Raw genomic sequence first — 27,554 nt, forward strand, 5'->3', positions numbered from 1 at the left:
AGAGTTTTGGTTTTATCTGTGATAGAAACGGCAACTTTACTATTTGAGGGGTGTGTGTGTGTGTGTGTGTGTGTGAGCGCGCGTGTGCGTGTGCATGCCTGCCTTGGGGAGGACCCTACCATCTGCCCCTATGGCTCGAGGCGGCGGTGGGAGGGGGACTCTGGTTTGGCTACATGAGCTTGTGTGTGTGTCAGATGCATTTAATTTTGTAAGGGGTGTGTGTGTTTCTGTATATGGACCTTTGTGCACGTGCACCTCTTTGTGATGTTGTGTGCCACTGCATGCCTGTTGTTCTGTATTGTCCGTATGTGCGTCTGTAGGGGTCTGCGTGTCCTTGTGTGTCTGTCCCTCTGGGTATATATGATCCGAGTGTGTCTTTGTTGCTCTTGCCTGTCTGTGTGTTCACGCATGCTCATGCGTGGTCTCTGTGCCCGCCCCTTGGCCAGCAGGGGTATCTGTCTGTCTCTGCGTGGGTACCACCTCCGTATGTACACACATCAGTGTGCATAGACGGTCTCACCATAGGGAGATGTGTGTGAGTGTGTGCCTTGGTGTCTGTCCCTGTCACTATCTGTGTGGATGCCTGTGGACCTCAGGGTGTATGTCCCTGTGCTCTTTCGTGTGTATCTTTCCCAGTGATGGCAAAACAGCAGGACGTCGTTTCCCCGGATTCTCTCCCTTGGATGGCAGGCAGGGTGATGTTATTTCATGAGACACCTGCTCTGCACCCCTGCCCTAGGCTCTGTTGGACCGCTGGGGGTGGCCTTTTCTCCGTCACTTCGTCTGGTTTATTCCTGTTTGATCAGAGTAGCAACCCACCCTCTTGAGGCAGCCATCCAATGAGCCCCGGGTCCCGGCTGTGGACCCCTGGCCAGGGGTGGGGAGGGACTGCTCTGAGACACTTAGCCAGGGTGGCTGTTCTGTTGCAAGATGCTACCCGAGAACACCCCCCAACACACACCTGACCGTTTTTGGGGTGCAGAATTCTAGATGCGTCAGGCTGTGTGGTACCATCTTGGGACAGGGGTGGGGGCTGCCGTGTCTCCCTTCATCTGAGGGCACCCACAAGCCAAGTGGCCACACGCATGTGTGCATGTGTCATGACTCGTGCGTCATCCCAGCGGCCCTGGGGCCCAGGGCTCACAGTGAATGTCAGAGGCAGGTGGTGGGCGGCTCAGAGCAGCGCTGCGTGAAGGGGGCTGCGGGGAGCTCCCAGCAACCACTGGAGAGGCCCTGATCTCAACGTGTGCCTTAGGCCTTGAGTGGGAGAAGAGTGTACCCAGTTGTGCAGGGGCTGGAAGGCATTTCCGGGTGACTTTGTGCTGACCAGAAGGGGAGACTGGGTCACAAAGTGCCCTGCACCCCCTGTGCAAACAGCCTCCACACCCAGCATCTTATTTGGTCCTCAGACCCATTCCTGTCCTGCCCCTTCCTCCTTACCCAGCTGTAATTTCCACTTCACAGGTGAGGAAACTGAGGCTAAGTCCTGGCTGCCAAGGCCTCAGAGTTTGATGTCATTACTGGAGCTCCGCTGCAGGCTTCTAGGTCTAGGAGGGTGGGGTACCACCCACATTCCTCCTGCAGGGAAACCCACACAGGGGTGAGGGTCTCCTGGGCATCTGAACGTTCTAGAAGAGGTCACTCCTCCCACCCACCCCATTTGTCATCCCTGTTACAAATAACTCATTAGATTAAAACACTGATTTCCTGGGAATTCCCTGGTGGTCCAGCAGTTAAGACTCTGCGCTCTCACTGCTGAGGGCCCAGGTTCAATCCACATGATTTTCTAGCTCACCCGCCTCCTGAGGTTCCCCACAAGGCCGGAAGGTCAAAATCCCCAGCATTCACTGCAGAGCTTCCATACCTCTGTTCTACCTTGAGCTTTGAGAACCTGCACTCGACTTTGAACTTCACGATGGTTCCCAATGGCTCTGCCATTCCCACTGCTGAAATGCCCTTTGCCTGGTGAAATCTCACTGACCCTTTTGTGAAACCTAATTGGCTCTCCAGGCTGATGACCTTCAGCTGCCCGCCTGCTCCTCTGTGATCCCAAAGCATTTTGTTCATCACTCTCGCTCGGGGCACTTGCCAGAGTGTAGCCTCCCTAGCGCTCCGCCTGTTTGGCTCTCACCAGTCAGCTCTCACCTGTGAGCTCCTCTAGGAACCCACGGATACCTGTGGTGAATGAATGACCACTGTCCCTCCCGCTGGCGGGGAGCATCCTTCCTGCGGTCTAACCTGAGCTGCTCCTGCTGCAGCGCACGCGGTGGGGAGGGAGAGAGCGACGCCGGGCTAAGGGTGTGCCGGGCCAGAGCGGCGGCAGGTGGGCGCGGCCGGCCGACCCCCGGGGGCGCCGCCGCCCTGCCCGCGACCCCGGCCCGCGCCGCCGCTGGCGCCTCTTCGCCCCGGTAACCGCTAGTGGCTGCTGTCGCTCAGTGGAGCCCAAGGAGACCGCGGCCAGAGCGTCCACCGCGCAAGATGGTGGCTCCCGAGACTCAGTGAGTGCGTGCGTGCGGGGGCCGGGGAGGGGAGGGGGCCGGGCGGGGCGCCCCCTCCAGGAACCTCCAGGCAGGGGGCGGCCACGGGGGCTGGGGGTCCTGCGGGAGAGGCGGCACGGCGCGGGCGGCACCCATCGAAGAGCTCCTGCACCACGCGCCCCCCAGAGGAAGTTCCCCAGCCCTCCGCATCCAGGCCCCGGGAGGATGGGCTGCCCGGGGACGGGGCTCCTGCCCCTACTCTGCCGGGAGCGTGGACTCCTCTTGGTGGGGTCCCGAAAGTAAGAGACCCAAAGAAGCCTGGGGAGGGGACTGGGGACCCCCATCCTGGGGCCATATAGACATTGTTTGAGGCTTAAGTGCTGGGGTGGAGTGGGGACCACCGGCCAACCCCAGGGGCCCCTCAAGAGTCACGTCTTACATCCCGCCCCACCCAGCCCGGTTCCCTCAGGTTGAGGTAGGAGAATGTCAATGGGTTTTGCCTGGTCTTTTAGAGCAGCGCTGTTCAGTAGAACTTTCTGGGATGCTGTATATGTTCTCTATCTGGGCCATCTAGTACAATAGCCACTAGCCACACATGGTTATTGAGAACTTGAAGTGTGGCTCGTGTGGCTGAGGAACTGAATTTTTAAAAATTTAAAATTCTGGGGAATTCCAAGGCGGTCCAGTGGTTAGGACTCTGCACGTCCACTGCCGAGGGCGTGGGTTCGATCCCTGGTCGGGGAACTAAGATCCCTGCAAGCCACGTGGTGCGACCATAAAAAAAAAAAATTAAAATTCTGGTTAATTTTAAACAGTCACATGTGGCTGGTGGCTACCCTATTGGACAGTACAGTTTCAGAATCTCCATCTTCCCAGGCCTCCTCCCTCCCTACTCTTTTGTTCTTTTCTCAAAAACCCAGAAGGGTGTCACCTTGACTTTGCACCTCCTCTCCATTCTAAGACCCTTTGGGTGGTGGGCTAGACAAAGTCACAGAATCACGGGATCTTAGGAGGAAAGGACGTCAAAGGCAGCTGTTTTAGCCACCCAAAAGGTGCCCAGGTGTCCTCTCCATTGCTCTCTCTGCCTGAGAGCTTGTGCTTCCTGACTCATTTACTGCTCAAATTTTGTGGAGCACCTGCTGGGGGGCCAGCCGGTGGTTCCCTTCTCTGGAGTCCAGAGAGGAACAAGTAAATTACCTTACCTGCCCTCAGGGAATTTTCCAGGGGAGGGGGGTGGACGGCAAGAGCACAAGCAATACACAGAAATAAGCATATCTGTAAACTTTGGGGAGTGCGCTGGAGGGAACAAACGGGGCAGTGACAGAAAATAAGGGGACTTGCTGGGGAAGGATAATTAGAGAAGCCTCCCCTGAAGAGGTCATTATGCTAAGACCAGAGGGAAAGTGGATTAGGCAAAGTGTTGGGAGGGAGGGTGGGAACATTCTGGAAGAAGTCGCAGCATGTGCAAAGGTGCTGGGGATGGGACTGTGGCACTCTGGAGGAACTGAGAGAAGGCCAGTGTAGCTGGAAGGGGAGGGAGGCACAGGTGGCTCCCAGAGAGGTCAGCAGTGCCTGGGCATTTGGTAGATCTTGAAAGGGATTCTGGTACTGGCCTCAGAGCAATGGGCAGTCATGGAGGGATTTTAAGCTGTATGTTTTAAAAAGCCCCCTCTGGCTACTGAGAGTCTCTGACCCCAGACAGGGGTAAGAGTGGAGACCGAGAGTGCCATCGGGAAGCAACTGCCGTAGTCCAAGCAAGAGATGATGGTGGCCTGGACAGGGATGGTGGCAGTGGCATGGAGAGAAGGGATGAGTTAGAGGTAGATCGTAGAGGTGGAATCAACAGGACCTGTGGACAGACCAGGTCCTGATGCGGAAGAGAGTGGGGGTTGGATGGGCAGTTTTCCAGCCGGAGCAGCTGGGTGGGAGAAAGGGCCGTTTTCCTGAGTGGGGCAGCCTGGGAGAGGAGCATATTTTGTAGGGACAGATACAGGAGAGATCTGTTTAGAAAAACCAGGAAGGCAGTTGGATGGAAAGGTGTGGTGCCCAGAGGAGGGTCCTGTAGAGATGGTTCTGAGCTCTTGGGACAGTTTGAGATAGGGAAGAAGAGGATGAGATGACATCAGAGGAGTGGCTGACGGGAGCAAGGAAAACCAGGGGCTGTGGTGTCCTGGAAGGCAAGAGAAAAGTGTGTTTCAGGGGGGTGTGATGAGCAATACCAACTGCCACTCAGAGTCCAGGGGAAGAGGACCAGCAAGGTTCACCCACTTCTGGCAACATGGAGTGCTTCTCCTTACACTGAATGGGCTGCCCGTGGAATTCTACTCATCTGCCCTTACTCTACCTACCTACTAAGCGCCAGGTTCCACACAGGGCGCTGGGTGTAATATCAGGTGGGCAAGACAGTCACTGCTTTCTCAGAGTTTAGAATCAGCTAAACCAACAGCCTCAGAAACAGGAAGTTGTTGGGACTTCCCTGGCGGTCCAGTGGTTGGGACTTCGCCTTCCAGTTCCGGGGGTGCAGGTTCGATCCCTGGTCAGGGGAGCTGGGATCCCGCATGCCTCCCGGCCAAAAAACCAAAACAGAAGCAATATTGTAACAAGTTCAGTGAAGACTTTGAAAATAGTCCACATCAAAAAAAATCTTAAAAAAAAAAAAAGAAACAAGAAGTTGTTTCATATAGCCAAAATAATCCTTTCGTTCTTTTCAACAACCAGCTTTTGCTGAGAGCCATCTGCGTGCCCAGTCCTGTACAGGGACGTAGAGGTACAAAAATGAACAAATGTGATCTTGACCTTCCAGGAACCAAGTACAGAGATACGTAGAGCATCCCTGCGTTCACCATATTGTGTTACAAAGACTCATACACGGGGAATTATGGGAGAATAGAGGACAGGTACCAGCCCAGGTTCGGGGGGGTGCGGAATTAGGGTGGCAGAGGGGATGCCTGAGCTGCTCTCCAGGAATGAATGGGAAATAGCCAGGGAGAGAGGAGGGATAGGGAGTTCCAGGCACAGGGGATGGAGGCAGGAGCAGAAATAACAGTAATGTGTGTGGGACATGGGAGGCCTTTGGAGCTGGCTGAGCAGACAGGAGTGGGAAGGCTCTGGAGGTGTCCAGAGGCTGGGGGGGGGGGGTCTCGCTGGCTCACGGTGAGGTATGTAGACTTAGGCAATGGACACCACCAGAGAGGCGGAAGCAGGGCAGTGACACAGTGGGATCTGTGTGTGGCCTTGCTCTCTGGCCGTTACGTGAGGTATGAATGTGGTGGAACAAAGGCAGAGGCGGAAGCCGCTGCGTGATCCAGGTGAGATGGTGCAGGCCAGGGTCTCAGCATGGCCTGTGGAGTCAGGGGGACTTGGGTTCTAATTCCACCTCAGCCACTTACTGCTTGGCAAACCTCGGGCAAGTCACTTAAAGCTCCCGAGCTTCAGTTTCCTCCTGTCCAAAGTGAGGATGATAGCATCCTCAGAGAGTACTTGCAAGGGTAATCTTGGTCTCCTGATGGGGTCACCCCAGTCCTTAGCACAGGGCCTGAGTCAGTTCACACTCGGTAAATGGTAGTTACTGCTGTTGTTATCAGTAACCATGGAGGGGAGGGGCAGGTGTGAGAGATAATGAGGAAGCAGAGGTGGCAGGTCTTGGCCATCAACTGGACTCCTCATCCTCGCCTCGCGCCTGGCGTGGTGGTGGAGGGAGGGAGGTAGAGGCAACCAGCTGGCTGCCTTTAGTCTGGAACCCAGCCCCCGCTTCTGGGCTACCCTTCCCAGAACCGCACAGCTGGTGTGTGTGTGAGCGTGCCCACGCGCGTGTTTAGGGAAGGGAGCTCCAGAGGAAACAAATCCCATTCCTCAGTCCTGTGGCTCTGGGAGCTCAGCTTCGTGCTAACTTCCTTCTGTTGACACAAATGACTGTGGCCTGATGGTACCAGTTATCCTTCGGGCGAGGAGCCAGGATTCAGCCCCGAGTTATTCGTGAGCCCTGAGAACCAGCACTGTCTCGGGATTATACAGTGTGTTTGCATTGATGGTGCTGGTCTTTCCAGCTCTGAGTTCTGACATGCTTCGGCAGTCAAAGCAATTGATGTCTTGTCCTGGATACAGGGAGACTCTTAGAGGGGGCTGCAGACCCCGTACCTCTACCCACTTTGGATAACGCTTTATGGCCCACTCCCAGTAGCCCTTCCCCATTGGGTCCAGTCCACCCCTCGCCCGGGGAGTCCTCTGTGAGCAGTGTGAACCCCCAGTGGACGCCTAACACCTCTCCCTTGTCTCTTTCACCTCCAGTCTCCCACCAGCGGAGTGGAAATAAACTTTCCGGGCTAAGTTAGATGGATGGTCCCCATTAGCCTGGCGGGCTGCCCCCCTCCTGCCTCCCCACCGACTCCCCTTGTCAAAGGAGGTGCTTCGGTGTGCGGGGCAGGCTGGGGGGACAAGAGCATCTGGGTGGGGGTTGGAGGCGCCCTGCCCCTCGAGCAGGAATGGTGCCCCCAGGGAAGAAACCAGCTGGAGAGGCTTCCAACTCCAATAAGAAGTGCAAGCGTTACTTCAACGAGCACTGGAAAGAGGAGTTCACCTGGCTGGACTTCGACTACGAGCGGAAGTTGATGTTTTGCCTAGAGTGCCGCCAGGCCCTGGTGCGGAACAAGCACGGCAAAGCGGAGAACGCCTTCACTGTGGGCACCGACAACTTCCAGCGCCATGCCTTGCTGCGCCACGTGACCTCGGGGGCCCACCGCCAGGCTCTGGCCGTCAACCGGGGCCGGCCCACTTTTGAGGGCCAGGCTGAGGGTGGAGGGACCTGTCCGGGCCTGGCAACCACCCCCAGCTTCAGGAGTGTCAAGGTGGAAGCGAACCCGGCCAAGGTGGCCGTGCTGACCACGGTGTACTGCATGGCCAAGGAGGACGTGCCTGACGACCGCTGCTCTGCCCTGCTCGAGCTACAGAGGTTCAACCTGTGCCAGGCGCTGCTGGGCATGGAGCACAGCGATTACTACAGTCCTAGGAGGGTGAGGGACATGCAGGTGGGTGGCAGCCAGGGCTGTGGGGGAGGGACTGAGGAGGGAGAACATCGAGCCATCTGGGCATGGTACCAGCACGCCAGGCCCCCGGGCAGCAGCCAAAGCACTTCATTCACACCTTCACCCATCAGAGCCTTCACTGAGGGCGTACCAGGTGCCAGCTCCTGGGTGCCCAACAGTGAAGAGGCCGGACCAGGCCCTGTCCTCAAGGGCTCAGGTCCGCTCCCCTCACTACCTAGGTCAGAGGTTGCAAACTGGTGGCCTGGGAGCTCGATTGGCCCACAGATGTGTTTTGGTGGTTTTCACAGTTTTTAAGAAAACTTAAATTAGTCTCCAAGATAAACAAAAAACAACAACAACAAAAAAACAAGAGATTACATATAAAAATGTGGATTTGTGACTTCTACTAAAAAGCTAGGCCCTGTGCAGTCAGGGCATGAAGTTCTGGAGTTGGAGAGCAGGGCATGGGCTTCCCCATTCCCTTTGGTTTATCCCTGGCCCACTTCAAGGTCAGTATCACCCATGTGGCCCCTGGGGGCATGCATATTGCAGCTCTGTCCTAGGCACTGGCTGTATGAGTCCTGGGGGCTGGTAAGGGGGTGGGGGAGTTGGATCTCATCGCCCAGAGAGATGACAAACAGCACACAGTTGGGGCCCTTTGTAACTGGTAGGGAGTCAACGTGTCTGTCAGTTAATCCCTGAGCAGAGGGAGACCCCAGGAATAAGGCTGACAGGGGCAATGCTGTAGAAAAACACACACACACAAAACGCTGTAGAATCTTTATGGTTCCTAAAGCATTTTTACACGTACAACACAAAATTACATTGATGGGAATTCCCTGGCGGTCCAGTGGTTAAGACTCCGCGCTTTCACTGATGAGGGCCCGGGTTCAGTCCCTGGTCAGGGCACTAAGATATGAGTCACAACAACCTTTTGAGGAGCTTGGGGGCAGGTATCAGCCTGGTTTTAGAGCTGAGGAAACAGAGACGAACAGCGAGGTGAAATGATTTGCCCAAGGTCACACAGTCAGTAAGTGGCAAAGCTAAGGTTAGTCTGACCCCAGGCCTGTGCTCTTTCTATCACCCCACCCTGCCTGCCTCCCCTTCCCAGGACAAGCCTAACTCTGTCCTCCCTCCCTTTCTTTCCCTGGCTGTCCCAGGTGGCCATTGCCAGTGTCTTGCACACAGAGGCCTGCCAACGCCTGAAGGCATCCCCGTATGTGGGCCTGGTGTTGGACGAGACCAGGGACTGGCCTGAGTCCCACAATCTGGCCTTGTTTGCCACTTCGGTGTCCCCCTGTGATGGCCAGCCTGCCACCACCTTCCTGGGCAGTGTGGAGCTACAGGAAGGCGAGGCCACTGCTGGCCAACTCCTGGACATTCTGCAGGCTTTCGGCGTGTCTGCATCCAAGCTGGCCTGGCTCAGCTCAAGCCTCCCCAGCGACCGCCTGGGGAGCGTGGGCCCGCAGCTCCAGACTGCCTGCCCACTGCTCATGGAGCTGCACTGCCTCCCCGGCCGGACAGATCCCAAGCCCCCTGCCTACCTAGGTGAATACGAAAGTGTGCTGGATGCCCTATTCCGCCTCCATGGTGGCCCCAGTTCCCACGTGGTCCCTGAGCTCCGGGCGGCACTGGACCTTGCAGCTATTGACTTGGCAGGACCACGGCCAGTGCCCTGGGCCTCTCTGCTGCCTGTGGTGGAAGCAGTGGCTGAGGCTTGGCCTTGCCTGGTGCCCACGCTGGAGGCCTCGGCCCCAGCCTCACCTACAACCAGGGCACTGGCCCTCGCCCTGCGCCAGTTCACCTTTGTGGCCTTCACCCACCTCCTGCTGGATGCTCTGCCGTCCGTGCAGAAGCTCGCCCTTGTCCTGCAGCCAGAAGAGCCGGACTTGGCCTTGCTGCAACCGCTGGTGACGGCAGCTGCAGCCTCCCTCCAAGCGCAGCGCAGCTCTGGTGGGGCGCGTCTCCAGGGCTTCCTGCAGGAACTGGCAACCTCCAGCCCTGACTTGGGCCGCGGCCGCTGCACCTACCGCGGTGTGGAGCTGGTGGGCTACTCCGAGGCTGCGGTCCAGGGCTTGGAGCGGCTGCGGGGGGCTTTCCTGGACTCCATGCGGAGGGGGCTGCGGGACTCCTACCCCGGGCCCTCGCTGGACGCCGTGGCCGCCTTGGCGGCGATCTTCGACCCCCGCCGCTACCCGCAGGCACCCGAGGAGCTGGGCGCGCACGGCGAGGGGGCGCTGCGCGTCCTGTTGCGCGCCTTCGCCCCCGCCGTGGTGTGCCAGCGGGCGCTGGGCGACTTCGCGCTCTTCAAGCGCGTGGTGTGCAGCCTGGGGCGGCTGGGCCCGCGGGCCCTGTGCGCCAAGCTGGCGTGCGCGCGCTCTGAACTGCACGAGCTCTTCCCTGACTTCGCCGCCCTCGCCTCCCTGGCCTTGGCGCTGCCCGCGGGCGCCGGCCTCCTGGACAAGGTCGGCCGCAGCCGGGAGCTGCGGTGGTGGGGGCCGGGCGGGGCGGGGGAAGGCCGGGGCGGCCCCGCCGTGAAGATCGCGGTGGATGGGCCGCCGCTGCACGAGTTTGACTTTGCGCTGGCGGTGGAGTTCCTAGAGAGTGGGTGGGGCGAGGGGCTCCTGGGCTCGCAGCTCACGTGAGGGCGGCCTCCTCTCCTCTGTCCAGCCAACCCGGGGCCCTAGGCTCTCTAAGGGCCAAGCCGGACTTGACTGTTCTGCACCCAAGCTGACCTCCTAGCTGTGGCCTCCCACCCGACTTCCCCGTGCTTGTTCTGCTCCACGCTGAGTACTAACCCAGCCCCGTGGGCTGTGGAGGAGGGGCTGGATCGGGGGCGGGGCTCGGGCCAGTGGGCAGAGGTGCTGGGGTCTGGGGCACCCTAAATATCACTCCTGACCTTTCCAGAGTTTGGTGAGAGTAGCTCACCCCTTTCCCTCTGAACTCAGCCCAAGTTTTGGTCCTAGAAAAGTTGAGGGGCTATTGGTTGGAGGGAGGAAGACAGGGTCTGTGCAATTCAGGGGTTGAAGGAGAGGAGACTGGGTCCTTGACTGTTGGCCCCCACTTCTAGCAACATCTCTTAGATGTGACTGGAGAGCAGATGACCGCCCTTGTTTTTGACACACAGCACAGCACCCCCTCTGTGCACAAGCTAACAGTTCAAGGGAAGTGGTGGTGCCCTCCTCACCAGTAGGCTGCCTGAGGCTTTTCTCTATATGGCTGTGTATATCAACATACACATCTATAAATGTAAAATAAATCTATCCTATCTTTCACAGTGTTAATACACAAAATCTAAAAGGGCTTACTTTGGTTTTGCAATGACAGGGTCCAAAAAAGTCCCAGGTGGACTAAATTTATTTCTAATTTTTTTCTCCTCAAAATCTGGTTGCCCTCTAAGTTCCTAGCCTTCCCCTGCCCTTGCCTCAGACTTTTTTTTTTTTTTTTGCCACGCCAGGATTTTAGATTTTGGTTCCTCGACCAAAGATTGAACCTGGGCCCTCGGCGCAGAGTCCTAACCACCGGACTGCCAGGGAATTCCCAACAGATTTCTTTTTTCTTGCCCACTGCTTGGCTTGTGGGATCTCAGTTGCCCGACCAGGGATCGAACCTGGGCCCCTGCCTCAGACCTTTAAGACCAAAGACTGTAAAACCACAGTGCTGGACTGGCTGCCTCCGAGGTGCAGCCTCAGGCCCAACACAGGGATGTCGGAGGGCTTTTTGCCTCCTGAAGGAAGCAGCTGGGGCCTCACCAGAGCTGGGGAACACATCCTTTCAGATTCCAGTGGGTTTCCTATCCCCTCTGTCAGCCCTTGCTGTGAACCATGTGGGGATCTGGACAGGGTAGGTAGTGAGAGGGGAGGGGGCCGGCCTCTCCCCAGACCTCCGGGGTTTGGGTTTAATTTGCAATAAAGTGGAAACCCAGTGCATCGTGCAGTCTCCGTGGTGGTGTGTGTGTCAGGGGCCTGACTCCCTTGGCCTGACTCCCCTCTGGGCTTCATTTAGGTCGTTACGCTGCCCCTATGGGTGGGGTGGTGGTCGTCTTTCTGGGCAGGCAGCCTGGAACTGTGGACCCCCTGCTTCTGCTTCCCCAGTTGTGGAGAGGAGAGGCACAGAAACGCGCTGTCCTCGCCCTGGAGTCAGCCAGTGCTACTTTGTGAACAGGGAGACAGGGGCTTCTGCTCTCTCTCTGCACCCAAGAAGCCCATCAGCCTCGTGTTCTGGCTGCGGAGGGAGGAGTGAGCCCCGTGGCTCCCCGTTTCAGACCCTGCCCTTCTTCCTCCTGCAGCAGGCCCGGCCTCCAGCACCCCCAGCCCCCTGCTGGCCTCCCTGCCCCTGCCCGCCAGGCCTCTGCAGCCCCCGCTGGACTTCAAGCACTTGCTCGCCTTCCACTTCAATGGTGCCACCCCGCTCAGCCTCTTCCCCAACTTCAGCACGGTACGGGCTGGGCTGGCGGGTGGGGGGCATGCAGCTGAGTGTGGGGGTGGAGGGGAAGGGGGGCTGCAAGGGCCCAGCTCTCAGAAGCTGGTCACCAGAGTGACCAAGTGCTCCTGAAATGGGGCCCAGCTCCCACTTAGGCCAGGGATCCAGGATGGTATCACCCCCTCCCCCCAGCAACTACTACTGGGCCCTGGGGGGGCCTGTGAACTGCAGGTTTCACTTGAGTTTCTCTATGGGGATGTCTGTGTGCACTTGGGGTGTGCCTTTCTGTTTTAGTTTGTCTCTATAGGACTTTGTTGTTCGTGGGTGTGAGCTTGTGCATGTGTGTTTATAAACTCTTTGTGCCTGGGTAGTTGTCTGTAATTAGTGTATGTGCCTGTGTATCTGAGAGTTTTTTTGTGTCTTGGTGTCGACTGTGTACGTGTTTGGTGTGTGTCTGGCCTCTGAGTGTGTGTTTTTCGTGGTTTGGGTGACCATAAGTGTGTGGATGCGTACCGTTGGTGTGTATGCCAGTGTGTATCTTCCTACTTGTCTCTGTAATTTGTAACTGCCTGTAAGCTTATGCGCTGTGTGTCTGTCTACTAGTCTGTATACACGGAAACATGTATTTCCATGTGTGTAAATATGAAATTTACTTCACTGCATGACCTATCAGGTACGTCCCCTTTTTTAAAAAATTTGGAAAATCAAATATAATCATTGATGAGCCCCACCCCATCCTGACAAGATGGTAGGAAATTCCGTCTCAGTCACCCTTGGGAGCTCCTTCCTTCCCACCCTCCGGGGTTATGCAAACGTCCTATGGAGCCTGAGACATTTGGGGAGGGTCCTCTGGTCTTCGGTCCCCACTGTCACCTGCTGACATGCTCACTGCTCAGGCACATAATCCCTAAGAGGGGGTCAACCCGCTGTCGTCCTCCTACTGGGGGCCCTGCAGGCCACTCTCCTCTGAAGTCCTGTCCTCTGCACGCCCCCGCCCTGGTGCTGTGGGAGTTAGAGCCTCTTTCTCTTGTCAGGGAAGTTTCTCTTAAAGTTTCTGTTCTCCTCTCTCAGGAAGGTTTGGAAAGTTCCTCTTCCAGACAGCTTCTGCTTTGGGCCCAACAACCTAGCCCCTGAGAAAAGGGAACATAAAAGCTTGGTTTGATAGAAGAAAAAAAATGTATTTAAAATAAGGAAAAGAAAAAAACACACAAATTAATATGCCAGAGAAACGACCCTACTACTCGGGGAACCCTCCTCTGGCTTCCACTTGCTGCCCCTGCTGCGCCCGCCCAGCCCCCCACCGCCCCTGGGCCGTGGCTGTCCCTCTCCCTCTCAGACCCGGTGACAGTGGCAGAGCTGATAAGATAAGCCTTATGCCCCCCAGCCCGCAGGTCCAGCGCAAGTCTGGGTTATGGGAGAGGAAATTCCAAATTCCTTTCTCCGCTTCTGCCTGCCCCCAACTCTCTGTCCCGATAGTTGTGACTTGCGAATGAGAAAAAAAAGAGACCAGAGGGGCGGCAAGAGATGCCAGTGTGATCGCCAGCGCATGGTTCTGTTCCGCAAGGTCATGGAGGTCATCCTGGCCATCCCCCTGCCTCTAAGCAGAAGCGTAGGCCGACAGAGAAGGTCAGCCAGGGAAGAGGCTGTTTCTTTTTCTCTAATATCCACAGACACGGGAAATTTCTTCCTCTGGGCTGATCACTGCCCTCCTCTATAGTCTTAGTTTTTGGCATTTTGCAGTGCCCGCCCCCCGCCCTTACTGAGCTGACCCCAAAGTTACTGTGCACTCCCACCCCCTTCACAGATGGACCCGGTCCAGAAGGCAGTCATCAGTCACACATTTGGGGTTCCCTCCCCTCTGAAGAAGAAGCTCTTCATTTCCTGTAACATCTGTCACCTGAGGTTCAACTCAGCGGTGAGAAGGAGTAGTGGAAACAGGCTGGGGAGGGGGCTGGAGACTGGGCTTCTGGGGTCTTTCCTGGAGGAATAGGGGTGGCAGAGGGACTGGGCTCCGTATTTTCTGTCCTTCGTTGCAGAAGAGCCCCTCCTGGTCCTTTATCCATCCCATCCTCTCCTCTCTCCAGATTCCTCTGCCCCGTCCCATCCCATCCCCCTGGGATTTCATTTCCCTCCCCTGTGCCTCTCTCCTGTGTCCTGGACCCTTCTGCCAGAGAGAAGGCTGCCCTTCCCTACTCCGGGTCCCAGGGGTCACCATCGGCTCTCGGTCCAGAGCTGAGTTCTTAATGCACCTGAGAGTTTCCAGAATGTGTTCATGCCTATCTTCTTAATGAGTTCTCTTGATACATCTGTGAGATGGATAGAGGTGCTATCATCAGCCCCACTTTTCAGATGAGGAAACTCAGCCTCAGAGAGGTTAAGTGACTTGCATGAGGCCACACAGCTGGTAAGTAGAGCTGGGATTTGAACGCAGGCCTGGCTGACCCCATAGTCCGCATGCTTTCTACCATGGCCCGCCCCTAGAGAGCGGACCTTCCCTGCTCTGGTGAAAGTGCCCAGGGAGGGGCCACGGGGGCCTGTCTTTCCTACTTTTGGGAGCAACAAGAAGGGACCCCTAGTGGACAGGCCAGATCTGGAGGGTCCCTCCAGGCCTTCAGGTTATGTAAGTCATGCAAGTGATGGACAGAGAGACTTTACTCTGAGGGAGGAACCGTTATCTTCTTCATACCAGGCCCAGCACAGTGCCTGGCACATAGCAAATGTTCAATAACTATTTGTTGGAAAAATGTACAAAGGGTTGAATGATCTGAGGTGCACATTCCCGAAAGTGTGGGGACTGCTCTGTTTTTCCACTTGTGCATTTATAAACCTGTTGGGAACTAACATTCACTGAGCACCTACTGTTTGTCCTAGGCCCTTATCATTCATGTTCTCATTTTAATTCTCACATCTCTGTGAAATCAGTATTATCATCACAGAGCTCACGAGCGAGGAAACTGAGGCTCAGAGAGGTGACGGGACCTGCCCAAAGATGCACAGTTAATAAGCTGCTGAGGCAGAATTTGAAGCCAGCGGCTGCTTGCCTGGGAGCTCGTGTATGAGAATGCATTCTGTAAACCTCAGGGCCACACACATGCTGTGATGATGACAAGGATGTGCCCCCTGTGTGGCCGGAGCCGTGCCTCCCTCTGACCTGCCCCCTGCCCAGCGCCAGCTCATGGATGGGCCCAATGAATGGTGACCCCATGCCCTCCCCTCCCCAGAACCAGGCCGAAGCACACTACAAAGGCCACAAACACGCCAGAAAACTCAAGGCTGTCGAAGCCACCAAGAGCAAGCAGAGGCCGCAAACCCTGGCCCAGGATGGGACGCTGGTGCCCCCATCCCCGACTCCAGCCAGTGGAGCCCCTGAAGAGCCACAGAGCAAAGGTCAGTCCTGAACTTTTCTCCCCCCATCCCACTCCAAATCTGGCTTCTGACAAGGGGTTGAGCGATTTCTGCCTATTATTATGCCTGCTCGTGTGGGAGTATCCATACATACAGGGAAAGGCACACATCACATGTGTAGAGCGCCACGGATTTTCCAGTCTGGATCTGCTGAGATGAAGAAATGTGTCACAAGCACCCCAGAAGCCCCTCCTTGGGTCCCCTCCTGGTCACTACCTTGTTGTTAGCTTCCTAGGGCTGTGATAACAAATGACCACAAACTGGGTGGCTGAAAATAACAGAGATGTGTTTTCTCACAGTTCTGGAGGTCAGCAGTTTGAAGCAAGGTGTCAGCAGGGTTGGTTCCTTCTGGGGGCACGGGTGGGTGGGGGGAATCTGTTTCATTCCGCTCTTCTAGCTTCTGGTCATTGCCGGCAGTCCTTGGCTTGTGGATGCCTCATTCCGGTCTCTGCCTCCGACTTCATATCACATTTTCCCCAGTGTCTCTGTGCTTTCACATGGTCTTCTTATAAGGACACCAGTCATTGGATTAGGGCCCACCCTAGTCCAGTATGATCTCGTCTTAACTAATTACATCAGCAAAGACCCTATTTCCAAATAAGATCACATTCTGAGGTTCCAGATGGACATGAGTTTGGAGGTGATGCTATCCAACCACCTACACCCCTCCCCCAGAGTAACTGTGAGCCTGACCTTTCTCACCAGAGATCAGTTTCACCTGGTTTTGGTTAATGATATACAGATGGTCCCCGACTTCATGGTGGTTTGGATTATGATTTTTTTTTTTTTTTTTGCGGTACACGGGCCTCTCACAGCTGTGGCCTCCCCCGCCGCGGAGCACAGGCCCCGGACGCACAGGCTCAGCGGCCATGGCCCACGGGCCCAGCCACTCCGTGGCATGTGGGATCCTCCTGGACCGGGGCACAAACCCGCGTCCCCTGCATCGGCAGGCGGACTCCCAACCACTGCGCCACCAGGGAAGCCCTGGATTATGATTTTTTGACTTCACAACGGTGTGAAAGCCATATGCATTCGGTAGACACTGGACTTCCAATTTCGAATTTTGATCTTTTCTGGGCTAGCAACATACGGCAGTGGTCCCCAACCTTTTTGGCACCAGGGACCAGTTTCACGGAAGACAATTTTCCCACGGACCGGGGAGGGAGGGTTGGTTTCAGGATGATTCAAGCGCATTGCATTTATTGTGCACTTTATTTCCATTATTATTACATTGTAATATATAATTAAATAATTATACAGCTCACCATAATGCAGAACCGGTGAGAGCCCTGAGCTTGTTTTCCTGCAACTAGTTGGTCCCATCTGGGGATGATGGGAGACAGTGACACCCGAAGCATGTTGCTCATGTCCAGTCTACTCCGTAAGATGCAGCTTAATTGTCACTTGCCACTCACTGATAGGACTTTTTTTTTTTTTTTAAGAAATGTATTTATTTTTGGCTGCATTGGATCTTCGTTGCTACGCATGGGCTTTCTCTAGTTGCGGCTAGTGGGGGCTACTCTTTGTTGTGGTGCACAGGCTTCTCATTGCGGTGGCTTCTCTTGTTGCAGAGCATGGGCTCTAGGGCACTTGGGCTTCAGTAGTTGTGGCGCATGGGCTTAGTTGCTCCACGGCATGTGGGATCTTCCTGGACCAGGGCTTGAACCCGTGTCTCCTGCATTGGCAGGTGGATTCTCAACCACTGCGCCACCAGGGAAGCCCGCTGATAGGTTTTTTTTTTTAATTAATTAATTAATTTGTTTTTATTTTTGGCTACGTTGGGTCTTCGTTGCTGTGCATGGGCTTTCTCTAGTTGCGGCGAGCAGGGGCTACTCTTCGTTACGGTGCGCAGGCTTCTCATCGCGGTGGCTTCTCTTGTTGCAGAGTATGCGTTCTAGGGCACTTGGGCTTCAGTAGTTGTGGCGCATGGGCTTAGTTGCTCTGTGGCATGTGGGATCTTGCTGGGCCAGGGATCGAACCTGTGTCCGCTGCATTGGCAGGCAGATTCTTAACTGCTGCGCCACCAGGGAAGCCCACGGATAGGGTTTTGATATGAGTCTGCAGGCAGTTGATTTATTGTGGTCTCTGTGCAGTCAGACCTCTCTGCTAATGATGATCTGTATTTGCAGCCGCTCCCCAGCGCTAGCATCACCGCCTCAGCTCCCCCCCAGATCATCAGGCATTAGATTCTCATAAGGAGCCCACAGCCTAGGTCCCTCGCGCGTGCACTTCACAGTAGGCTTCGCGCTCCTATGAGAATCTAATGCGCTGCCGCTGATCTGACAGGAGGCGGAGCTCAGGTGGTAATGCGAGCGATGGGGAGTGGCTGTAAATACAGATGAAACGTCACTCGCTCACCCGCCTTTCACCTCCTGCTGTGCAGCCCGGTTCCTAACAGGCCACAGACTGGTACCGATCCGATCCGTGGCCTGGGGGGTGGGGACCCCGATATACGGTAGGTGCATACTCTTTTGTGATGCTGGCCAGCAACAGCCGCGTGCCCAGGAGGGTAAACAACTGACACACAACCCATTCTGTGCCCATGCAAGCCATCTGTTTTTCACTTTCAGCACAGTGTTCAATAAATGACATGAGATATTGAACACTTTATTATAAAACAGGCTTTGTGTTAGATGACATTGCTCAACTGTAGGCTAATGTAGGTGTTCTGAGCACATTTAAGGTAGGCCGGGTCAAGCTATGATGTTCCGTAGGTTAGGTGTATTAAATGCATTTTTTTAAAAAAATTTCCTTCCTTTTTATTGATTGATTGATTTTGGCTGTGTTGTGTCTTAGTTGCGGCACACGGGATCTTTCGTTGCGGTGGGAGGGCTCTTTGTTGCAAGGCGCAGGCTTCTCTCTAGTTGTGGCACGTGGGCTCAGTTGCCCTGCAGCATGTGGGATCTTAGTTTACTGACCAGGGATCAAACCCATGTCCCCTGCATTGGAAGGCAGATTCTTAACCACTGGACCGCCAGGGAAGTACCTGCATTTTCAACTTATGACATTTTCAACTTACGGTATTTTCAACTTACGATGGGTTTATCAGGATATAACCCCATCCGAAGTTGTTGCGTGTAGCTGTATTTTGTCCCTTTTCATTGCCATGTAATATTCCATCGCGTGCCCCATCAACTCTTTTCGCTATTCTCCTGCTGACAGATATTTGGATAGTTTCCAGTTCTCTGCTGCTATGAATAGTGCTCCATGAATATTCTAGCACATCTTTTTGGTGACTTCCACATATTTAACAGCTCCCTAATGACTGCAGATCATCAGGGCTGGGTGGGCTCTCTGAGACCACTGGATCCAACTTTATCATATCAGGTGGGAAAGCTGAGGCCCAAGGAGGCCCAAGTCTGCCCAGTGATTTGGTGGGGAGTCTGGAATTCAGTGCTGGTCATATCTACACCAGGGACCCTTCCAATCTGCCATGCCACCCCCAGAATATCTGCGCTTAAAATCGTGGTCTCGAGAATCATCTTGGGCCTCACATTCTTACCCCACGCCTTCCATCTCCCCAGCAGTTCCTGCAGCCCCTCCTCCTGGTCCCAAAGTCCAGCCACCCCTGAGTCCGGAACCCACGCCCAGGGAGCCGGCCCACTCAGACGTCTTGGATGCTGCCTCATCTTCCTCCTCTTCCTCTTGCCCACCCTGCTCCCCAGAGCCTGGGAGAGAGGCGCCAGGGCCTGAACCGGCGGCGGCTGCCGTGGAAAGTGGTGTGAGTGGGGAAGGCAGGAGCGAGAAGGGGCGCCTCTACTGCCCCACGTGTAAGGTGACCGTGAACTCCGCCTCCCAGCTTCAGGCTCACAACACAGGTCAGTGCGCCCCTCACCAGCTCGAGTCCCGGGGAGGAGATGGCCCTCAGCAGGCGTGGGCAGGCGAGAGCTTCCGGGCACTTTGCTCCAGGGCTAGGTGACAGAGGCGCTGTGCTCAGCTGTGGCTGGGCGGGCATTTCAGGTCCTCCCGGTAGTGCCTGAGGAGGGAGAGTCGGGGAGAGAAGTCAGGCAGCAAGAACTGGAGGGTCATCACTGAAGACAGGAGACACCCCCCCATCTCTCCTTGCATCAGACCCGAGGGAATTGGGTTGGAATGAGAGCCAAAGGGAAGCCGACCTGTTACTCAGCAACGAGGCCTTCCTTGGGGGATGCTGGCACGAAATGAGAACAGCCGGGAGGACCTTTGGGAGGGAAAGAGAAATCTCACATGGCTGGAGGGGCTGGCGGTGCTGAGCAGCCTGGAGGCTTCAGCGGGCAGCCAAACTGACCTGGTTTGGAGGGGGTCTCCGTGGCCCCTGAAGCCCCTCTTTGGTGCTAGCAAGCTGTCTTCTTTCCTCCGTCCAGGAGCCAAGCACCGGTGGATGGTGGAAGGTCAGCGGGGCGCTCCCCGGAGGGGCAGGGGCCACGCAGTGCCCCGGGGAGGAGCTGGACACAAGGCCAAGAGAGTGACGGGGGTCCGCGGGGGCCGGCAGGGGCCCAGGCCCCCTTTCCACTGTGCTCTCTGTCAGCTCCAGGTCAATTCAGAGACCCAACTCAAGCAGGTGGGGCAAGTGCGGCTGGGATTGGGGGTGGAGCAGGGGTGGGGGGTGGGCCCAGTGCCAGGCCAGGAGGAGGGAGCCTGCGGGGAGGAGGTGGGTAGAGCAGAGCAGGGAGCAGTGGAGGAAGAGGTGCGAGGCTCCTGGAAGGCGAAGGCCAACTCTTAACCTCGCCTTCCAGGGCCACTCCAGGGCCATGTGCATTAGGTGTGTGAAGTGTGGGTAGAGGAAGGGTGAGCTAGCCGTAGTTTGGGGGTCCTTGGGTTCCTCATCTTGTTCCCAGTCTGTCTGTCTGTCCATTAGCACCTGAGCAGCAGGAGGCACAAAGACCGCCTGGCCGGGAAGCCCCCCAAGCCCTCCAGCCAGCACAGCAGGCTGCAGAAGCACGCAGCGCTGGCTGCGAGTATCCTCAAGGTATCTGTCTCCGGGCGACAGAGCTGGGACCCGGGTCCAGAGGGGAGAGGGTAAGGGGAGAGGGTAGGCCGGAAGGGAGGGCCAGCTGGGCGGCTGGGAGGAGGGGCAGGAAGGAAGCCACCCCCGTTGGAGGCTGCCTGGGCAGGGAGAGAGCTGGGGTTGGGTTTTTGGCTGGCTGGGGATCTGCTCAGAAACATTTCCGGGGGGAAGGTGGGCCCAGGTAGTAACCTCAGGGGCAACAGCGAGGCGTGGGCGTGCATCTCCCGGAGACCATCTCCACCCCCGCTCCCCATAGCCTCCTCCCTCGGCCCATCCTAAGATTCTCCTCCCTCCAGGCAGGAAGGCAGGTGGTGGAGAAAGCCCTTTGGAATGAATGTTTGGGGGTGGGAAGGGAGGAGGATTTAGGTTTGGAATCCTGACAGTCACGTTTCCCCCCCCCACTCCGCAGCAAAAAGCCCAAGGAGGGGGCCCAGGGAGGGGACGGGATTTTCCTGGGGTCAGAGACTTGAGTCCTTTCCTCTCTTCTCTGCAGTCTAAACTGGCCTTGCAGAAGCAACTCACCAAGACGCTGGCAGCCCGCTTCCTGCCCAGCCCGATCCCCACTGCGGCGGCAACCATCTGTGCCCTCCCAGGGCCCCTGGCCCTCCGGCCTGCGCCTACGGCAGCCACCACCCTCTTCCCGCCTCCGATCCTGGGCCCAGCTCTGTTTCGCACCCCAGCAGGAGCCGTTCGCCCTGCCACGGGACCCATCGTCTTTGCCCCCTATTAGCCCTCCTGGGGAGCCCGGGGCTGAGTTCCCAGCAGTTGCCCTCCCCCTCCTCCTCTCCCCAAGATGCCTCGGTTCCCTGCATCCCACAGGAGACTGCCTTTTACAGCCTAGGGGTTCCTGCCCAACCTAGGAAGAGCTGGGCTAATGCTAAGAGCCCTTCACTCAACCTGCACTGGGGATTCAACCAATGCCCCCCCCCCCCCCCCCCCCGCCCAAGGACCATCCCTCTGCACCCTCCCCTCCCCAGGCCTCTAGGGCTAGCCCTGGGCTCCCCTCCATTTCCCATCCTGATTTATGGGGAACAAACTAGAAAATCCAAAGATCTATGCAAAATCCTAGCCCCAGCCCTGTGGTGCCCATTCTCCCACTCGAGACCCGTATACACCCACCTGGCCCAGGTCCGAGGAATCTTACCTTTTCCTAGCCCGACCTCCATTCCCATGCCCTGGGGGCAGGGAGGGGAGGCCCTCCCCATTCACTGGATTCTCTAGAGAATCACTGGTGTTAAGGGGGCCGTCTCAAGGGAGAAGCTAAGGGGACAGTCACAGCCATCCCAACCACAGGGTCTCAAGTGGAGGGGGTTCAAGGTTACCTGGACGAGCTGACCATTGGGGATGTGGTGGAAGACTGTGGAGGAAGGGAGCAGTGCTAAGTGGGGCAAAGCCAAGGGGTGGCTGGAACTGCAAGCCTCTGGGGCTTTCCATCCGCTCTGACAGGATGGGCTACGACGGGGAGGCCAGGGTAATGTGCTGGCCGGGCCCAGTTCTTAACAGAGGAAGCGCTCAGTCCCACACACGTCTCCTCTCTTAGCCTTTCATTGATTCCTCCTGAATCCCAGCTCTCGGGGCGGGGTGGGGGGAAGGGGGGGTGACACTGGGTCTCCCTCAGACTATGGGTCCAGCTAACACCGAATCCCCCCAGGGCTCCCAAACAAAGAGCTTTCCCTTCCAGCTCTCACCCCAAACTGGCCCCTAGCGCTCAATTCAGCTTTCCCTTCCCCCACGAGCACCCCAAGGCCCCCTCACTGTGACTCACCTGAGTATTGGGATCCACTTGGAGCCACTCTCAAGACCCGTTTTCATGCTGTCAAAATTAATGTCATAACCTCCATCCCACCCCAGCAGCACTGCCACCCTCACCCCACAATATGGGACTTTGCCAGTATCCACCTGTATCTTTTTTAAAGCTGTTTCCAATGGGAGAACAAGAAAAAGGGGGGAGGGTGGGAAACTTTTTGATAACAGTTGTGGTTTTATTGTGTCCAACGCATCAATAAATCAATTTAAGCCCAAGCCTGTACACGCCCTAACTCGCCCAGCCTGGGCCACCTGACCCTGCTCACCTCTCCCATCTTGGGGAGAAGGGGCGTGTACTGAAGGTCACCTGGCTGTAGTGTCTTCACCTATGCTAGGTGGGTACATCAGAAGCACGAAGTGGGCACGGGAAGTTGTGGGTCACCAGCTCACTTTACAGCGTGTTGGAAGCGTAACCACCCTTCTGAGCCCCCAGAGATCTGGCAGCTCCTGAGAAGCTGCTGTTGGCCGGCTTTACTCTGTTCAGGCATCTGAGGTAAGAGGGGAGGGCTAGACGAGCACCTTGCCCAGCCTCCACCATGGCGGCAGGCATATAAACACAGGTAATCTATAAATAGAAGTCCAGCTATCAGCTGAAAACAACCACAGGAAAGGGTGACGACCAGTCCCCAGGGCTGTGAGGTCCGCGGATCCGGCACTGGGCAGCCACTCTGGCAACTAGAGTGGGTAGTGCACTCCTGCCCCCTGGTGGTTGGGGGGTGGGGAGCAGTGTCCCAGCCTCCAGGGCCACAGGCATAGCACCTTGAAACGGGAGAAGCTAAGGGAACAGTGCAGCCAGCCCAGCCATGGGCAGTATACACACAGGGCTGGAGAGGATCGAGATCATCTAAGCAACTGCCGTCACCTTACAGCTGAGAAAACTGAAGCCCCTGGAGGCGAAAGGCCTCGCAGGGCCACAAAGCCAGCTGGTGACTCCCAGCCCAGTCGGCATTCCATTCCACCTCAACCAAGAAAACGCTCCCTGAGCAGGAAGGGGAAGCAGGAAGCTGGGGGAAGAGTTGAAACAGAAGATTATGCTCCCAGCAGGCTAGCTTCTCTCAGCCCAGGAGAGGACAGGAGAGAGGTCAGGGTGTTGGATGAGGAGGCGCCCCGAACACCAGCACACACACGTGTGCACAGCTACACACACACACACGAAACACCTGGATGCCCTTTCTCTAGAACCCAGGCTGGTGCCGTAAGCGTGTGAGTGTGTGTGTGTGAGATTGGCAGGAAACCCGGAGGTGTAAGACCCCTGCGATAGGAATCAGACCCTAGACTGGGCACTTCCACACACAGCTCTGCTTCCTGTCCAGGGCCGGCAGAAAGGACAGTGATCCAAAACCACCCTAGACCTGCTTAAAAGCAAAAACTGATCATGTCACTTCACTGGCATAAATCCTATCAATGGCTTTCCATTGCTGTTAGGATACAGCAGGATGGGGGCTGGGGGGCTTGGGGACCGCTAACCTAGACTATTTGCATTTCCCAGAGTTGGGAGGGAGCAAAAGTGACCTGAGCCTGGGACAGCCCAGCTGCCTGGCCTAGTGGGGAGCTCCCCCCTTGACTGGGAAGGACAGCTTGCCTAAACCCCCCCCCTCCCTTTCCCCTCAACCCATCTTCCAGAGCTGGCACGGCAGCTCTTCAGCCATCCAAGGAGCCGCTGCCCTTGTTCTTGCGGCTGAGGGGGAAGGCAGACTTGCTCTGGGGCTGGGTCATCCTGCTGGCCAGGTAGACGAAGGGCTCCAGCAGCGAACGGCGGTCAGCCACCGACACCTCCCAAAGCTTCACCTTCTCTGACTTGGCCCAGTGCTGAGCCACATCCGGGTCTACACGCCGCTGCTCCTGCAGGTCACACTTGTTGCCGAGGACCACGATGGTGACCTGGGGAAGAGGGACAGAGTAGAGGCCCGTGGCTGTAGCATGGACCTCAGGAATGGTCGTGAGGGCCAGTGACCACCTTGGGCTTGTAATGGAACGCCTGGAGGGGGTGCCAGATGGAGGCCAGAATTTGAACAGAGGGAGGAGAGGAAAAAGCAACCATTTCCACCTCGGAGTCCTAGGAGAGGGAAAGTCTCAACGGCTAATGTCTCATCTCTTCCTGTATTAGAAACTGTGGACGGGGGCTTCCATCTGGAGGAGTTCCATTACAAGCCCTGTGTCACCAATGCCTGATCATTACTGGCAGCCAGTTAGTTGTTGGCAAAGTAACCGGTGAGGAAGCGCTCCCAGAATGCCTGCAGCTTAAAGCGGGATCTGAGAACAAAAGGGCCTTCACAGGGGAGAGCACAGAACCATTATAAAGAAAGACTAGTGGGGACGTCTTAAACTGGAGAAGCCTCTTTGGTAGAGCTGCCTCAACATACGGCCACCTCTAGGAGTGAAGACACCCTCCAGTGGCCTCCATCTCCGCCCTCCAGCTCTAAACCCACGTCCTGGCAAATCAGTGAAAAACAGAGCCTTTCCAGGCTCCCAAAGCCAGCCCAGGGCCCACTCTCTCTCATCACCAGGGTTCCCACACACACCTCCTTCTTGTCTTTGGATTTGTCAATCTCCTTCTTGAGCAGCTCCACGCGCTGAAAGGATTCTCGGCTGTCCGTGCTGTAGACTAGGACGTAGCCGTCAGTGCAGGAGAAGCAGTGCCGGGGCAACTCAGCCCCATCTCGGAGCCCCCGGGTGTCGTAGAAACGCACCTGCTCCCGCACCCCCCGGTCAGTCTCAATGGAGCCCACGTAGATGTCCTCCTGCGTCTCGATCATCTCAGAACCTGGGACAAAATGAGGAGAAAACTTGTTTCTAGGGAGAAAAGAGATTGGGAACATGAGTGACTGAATATATCCTAACAGGCCAACCAGACAGGGAGAGAAAGGTACATGGGGGCTGAGGAGAGAGGGCCAACGACTGCGAGTCTGGCCAGACTGGAATAACTTGGGGGGACAGCTCTAATCTCACGCTGATACCTTGCTAAACACAGTGTGACGCGGAAGTTTTTCCTTCCTATCTCGGACATTGGGTTTTCTCTTTCCAGATGTCCTCAGTGTTGTAGAGTTGGGATCTTTCGGTGTAATGACCAGCAGCGGCGACCTTTAGCCTTTTCGTGTTGTGATCAAATCCTCTCCTCATTCTTCCACTTCCTCCACCATGCCTCACGCCCAGCAACACTCACCCACTACGTGGTTTCCGTACAGAAGCTGCTCCAGAATTGAAGTTTTGCCCACAGAAGCCTGGCCACACACGACCACCTTGCAGCTCTTCCCCATGCTTAGCTTTCAACCTTGAAGAAAGGAAGCACACTGGGTGAGGCAGGATCAAAACCAAGGGCAAACTTCCCTTGACTGAGGATGCAAGTTCTGAAGTGGATGCATGGCCTCAGGGGTTCGGCCCTGTCTGCTACCCTAGGCAGGGTGTACTAAAGTGATGTGTCTATATCCACTACTGGACAGTTAGCTGTATATTATTCATCTTATTCCCAGTACGAGGCCAGTAACTGGCACAGAGCAGGTGCTCGGTAAGCGTTGCCATAAAGGGGGAAGAGAGTCGCTGGTTTAAAGGAACCACTAGCCAGGTTCCTTTCTGTGCACAGGATGTGGAGGACCAGTTGCTGAAGGGAGCTCTGGCTCAGCTCCCTCTCTTTAACCATGACCCCATGGAGAAATAGGCAGGACTATTATTTTGTGTGCATCTGTCTTATACCACTCTTCCTGGGGAGAATGGACAATTAGGAAGAACATTTTGCTTTCCCGTATGGCTTATCCAGACAATTAGTTCCCTCGAATTCCCAGTCAAGGCCATGGCTCAGATGAAAAAGACAGAAACAAAAGAGTGAAGGAATCTAAGGAAAAATACGCTTCAGAAAAAAGAATAATTTTGTTTCTCTTGAACTGACAAACCCAGATAAGGCCTAGACACAGAAATCCCTTCTCTGTTTGGAGGTCCCAAACAGAGATCTCCTCGAAGGCATCCCAAACACAGGCTTCCCAGAAGGAGCCCCAGACGAGGATTCCGCCCCCGCCAGAGGAGAGATACAGAGATCACTCCCCAAAGGGATCTTAAACAGAAACCTCTCCAAAGTAAACTCTTAGTACAGATCCCCCTCCCCGCGAGGGGCCTCATATAGTGAGCCCCGAAATTAAGGGATACCCCGACTGCTAGGCGGGCCTCCGGAACAGAATTCCCCACGAGAGGGCTCCCAGAGGGAATCGGAATCCTGCCACCTAAAGGGTCCGGAAGCAGTCGTCGATCCCGGCCTCCCAGCTCCGTACCTCCTGGGGCCCTAGCAGCAGCCCGGCCGGGCCCCTCTACGCGCGCCGGGACCAGGGGTGGGGCAGCACGGCCGCAAACACTCGGATCTTCCTCCGCGTCCTTCCGGGCTCCGTCTGGCCCCGCCCCGTAGCTTCCATCCTGCAAGACCTATTTTGGCGGAGGAGAGCCGGCGCCAGCCGAACAGCGCCTCCAGAGGCCGGCGGGGAAATGACGGCCGGGACCTGGGCTGAATGGTCTCCAGAGCACAGGGTTCTAGGCTCCCTAGACCGGCCGGCTGTTTTGGTGCCTCAGATGCCCATATGTTCTTTCTCTAAAGGCTACTACAGTAACACTTTGTTTAATCAGTCATTTATTCATCCAATGTCTTCTGAGCTCCTACTCTGTGCCAGGTACAGGACCACGTGCTGAGAAAAAGCGGAGGAATTAGACACCGTTGCCGCCCATTAGAACGTCACCATCTAGAGGAGCTAGACATCTAAACCAATAATTACAGTACAGCATGGTAAGAACTATTACAGAGGTGCTATGGGAGCACAACTAAGGGCATTTAACTTGGGGGCAGTGGGCATCACATTCTCCGAGGAACCTTCCTAGAGGAGGTCAGGTCTGTGTTGAAGTTTGAAGGGTGTGGGAGGAAAGGGTGGAGGAAATACGGCAAGAGTCATGGCATTTACTGGAACTACAAGTATTTGGGTTCATTACTGATGGTAGAAAGGAGCCAAATAATCAAAGGCCTGTGTGCTGGCCAAAGAGTTCAAACTGTATCCTAACAGCAGTGGAAAGCCATTGATACGACTTATGCCAGCGAAGTGACATGATCAGTTTTTGCTTTTAAGTGGATCACTCTGGTAGAAGAGTGAAGGTTGGAGAGAGGTGAGACTTGGGGTTAGTTAGACTATGGTAGTATTCCAAGTTTTCCAAAAAATGATGAGAATCTGAATTGGGATGGAAAGGAGATAGATTTGGGAGACATCTGGTAAGAGAATCAACAAGACTTGGTGATAACTTGGGAGTTTTAGATGCCGAGAACACAAAGGAGGAAGATGGTTAAAGACAGATGGGCCTCCTGTATTAGACTGTAGACCGTGAGCCATTGGCAAGCAGGTTAGATGGTCTGAGTCTGCGCTTTCCCAACCCAGCACAAAGTAGGTACTTTGGAGAGGGCTGTTGAATGAC

At 55.9% G+C, this 27,554-nt stretch overlaps 3 protein-coding genes across 9 annotated transcripts in view; 2 read left to right on the plus strand and 1 right to left on the minus strand.

The window, feature by feature from the left end:
* Positions 1-21,042, plus strand: part of ZNF385C (zinc finger protein 385C) — a gene marked incomplete at both ends in the record, with an annotated part of 38,025 nt that extends 16,983 nt beyond the window's left edge. For 2 of the 7 annotated variants that reach the window (XM_082860813.1, XM_082860815.1), the window contains 7 exons: positions 11,787-11,935; positions 13,725-13,835; positions 15,142-15,307; positions 18,850-19,143; positions 19,669-19,865; positions 20,163-20,273; positions 20,806-21,042. In XM_082860813.1, the coding sequence (XP_082716939.1) occupies positions 11,787-11,935; positions 13,725-13,835; positions 15,142-15,307; positions 18,850-19,143; positions 19,669-19,865; positions 20,163-20,273; positions 20,806-21,042 (1,265 nt within the window). The remainder of the gene's footprint in view (positions 1-11,786; positions 11,936-13,724; positions 13,836-15,141; positions 15,308-18,849; positions 19,144-19,668; positions 19,866-20,162; positions 20,274-20,805) is intronic. The other 5 variants (XM_082860814.1, XM_082860818.1, XM_082860817.1 and 2 more) reach the window with 5 other exon arrangements.
* Positions 6,959-10,143, plus strand: LOC309975320 (uncharacterized protein C17orf113; the record flags this gene model as incomplete). Its single annotated transcript, XM_082860348.1, has 2 exons — positions 6,959-7,501; positions 8,659-10,143. The coding sequence occupies 2 exons, from the start codon at positions 6,959-6,961 to the stop codon at positions 10,141-10,143; spliced, it is 2,028 nt and encodes a 675-aa protein (XP_082716474.1).
* A 1,242-nt stretch (positions 21,043-22,284) lies between the features above and the next one.
* NKIRAS2 (NFKB inhibitor interacting Ras like 2) lies at positions 22,285-26,483 on the minus strand. The gene is made up of 4 exons (XM_082860898.1): positions 26,378-26,483; positions 25,282-25,389; positions 24,641-24,882; positions 22,285-23,999 (listed from the first exon to the last, which is right to left on the minus strand). The coding sequence occupies exons 2-4, from the start codon at positions 25,373-25,375 to the stop codon at positions 23,760-23,762; spliced, it is 576 nt and encodes a 191-aa protein (XP_082717024.1). The 5' UTR covers positions 25,376-25,389; positions 26,378-26,483; the 3' UTR covers positions 22,285-23,759.
* Positions 26,484-27,554: the final 1,071 nt, after the last annotated feature.

This window comes from Leucopleurus acutus, assembly GCF_964270905.1.
Source record: "Leucopleurus acutus genome assembly, chromosome: 19".
Lineage (NCBI taxonomy): Eukaryota > Metazoa > Chordata > Mammalia > Artiodactyla > Delphinidae > Leucopleurus > Leucopleurus acutus.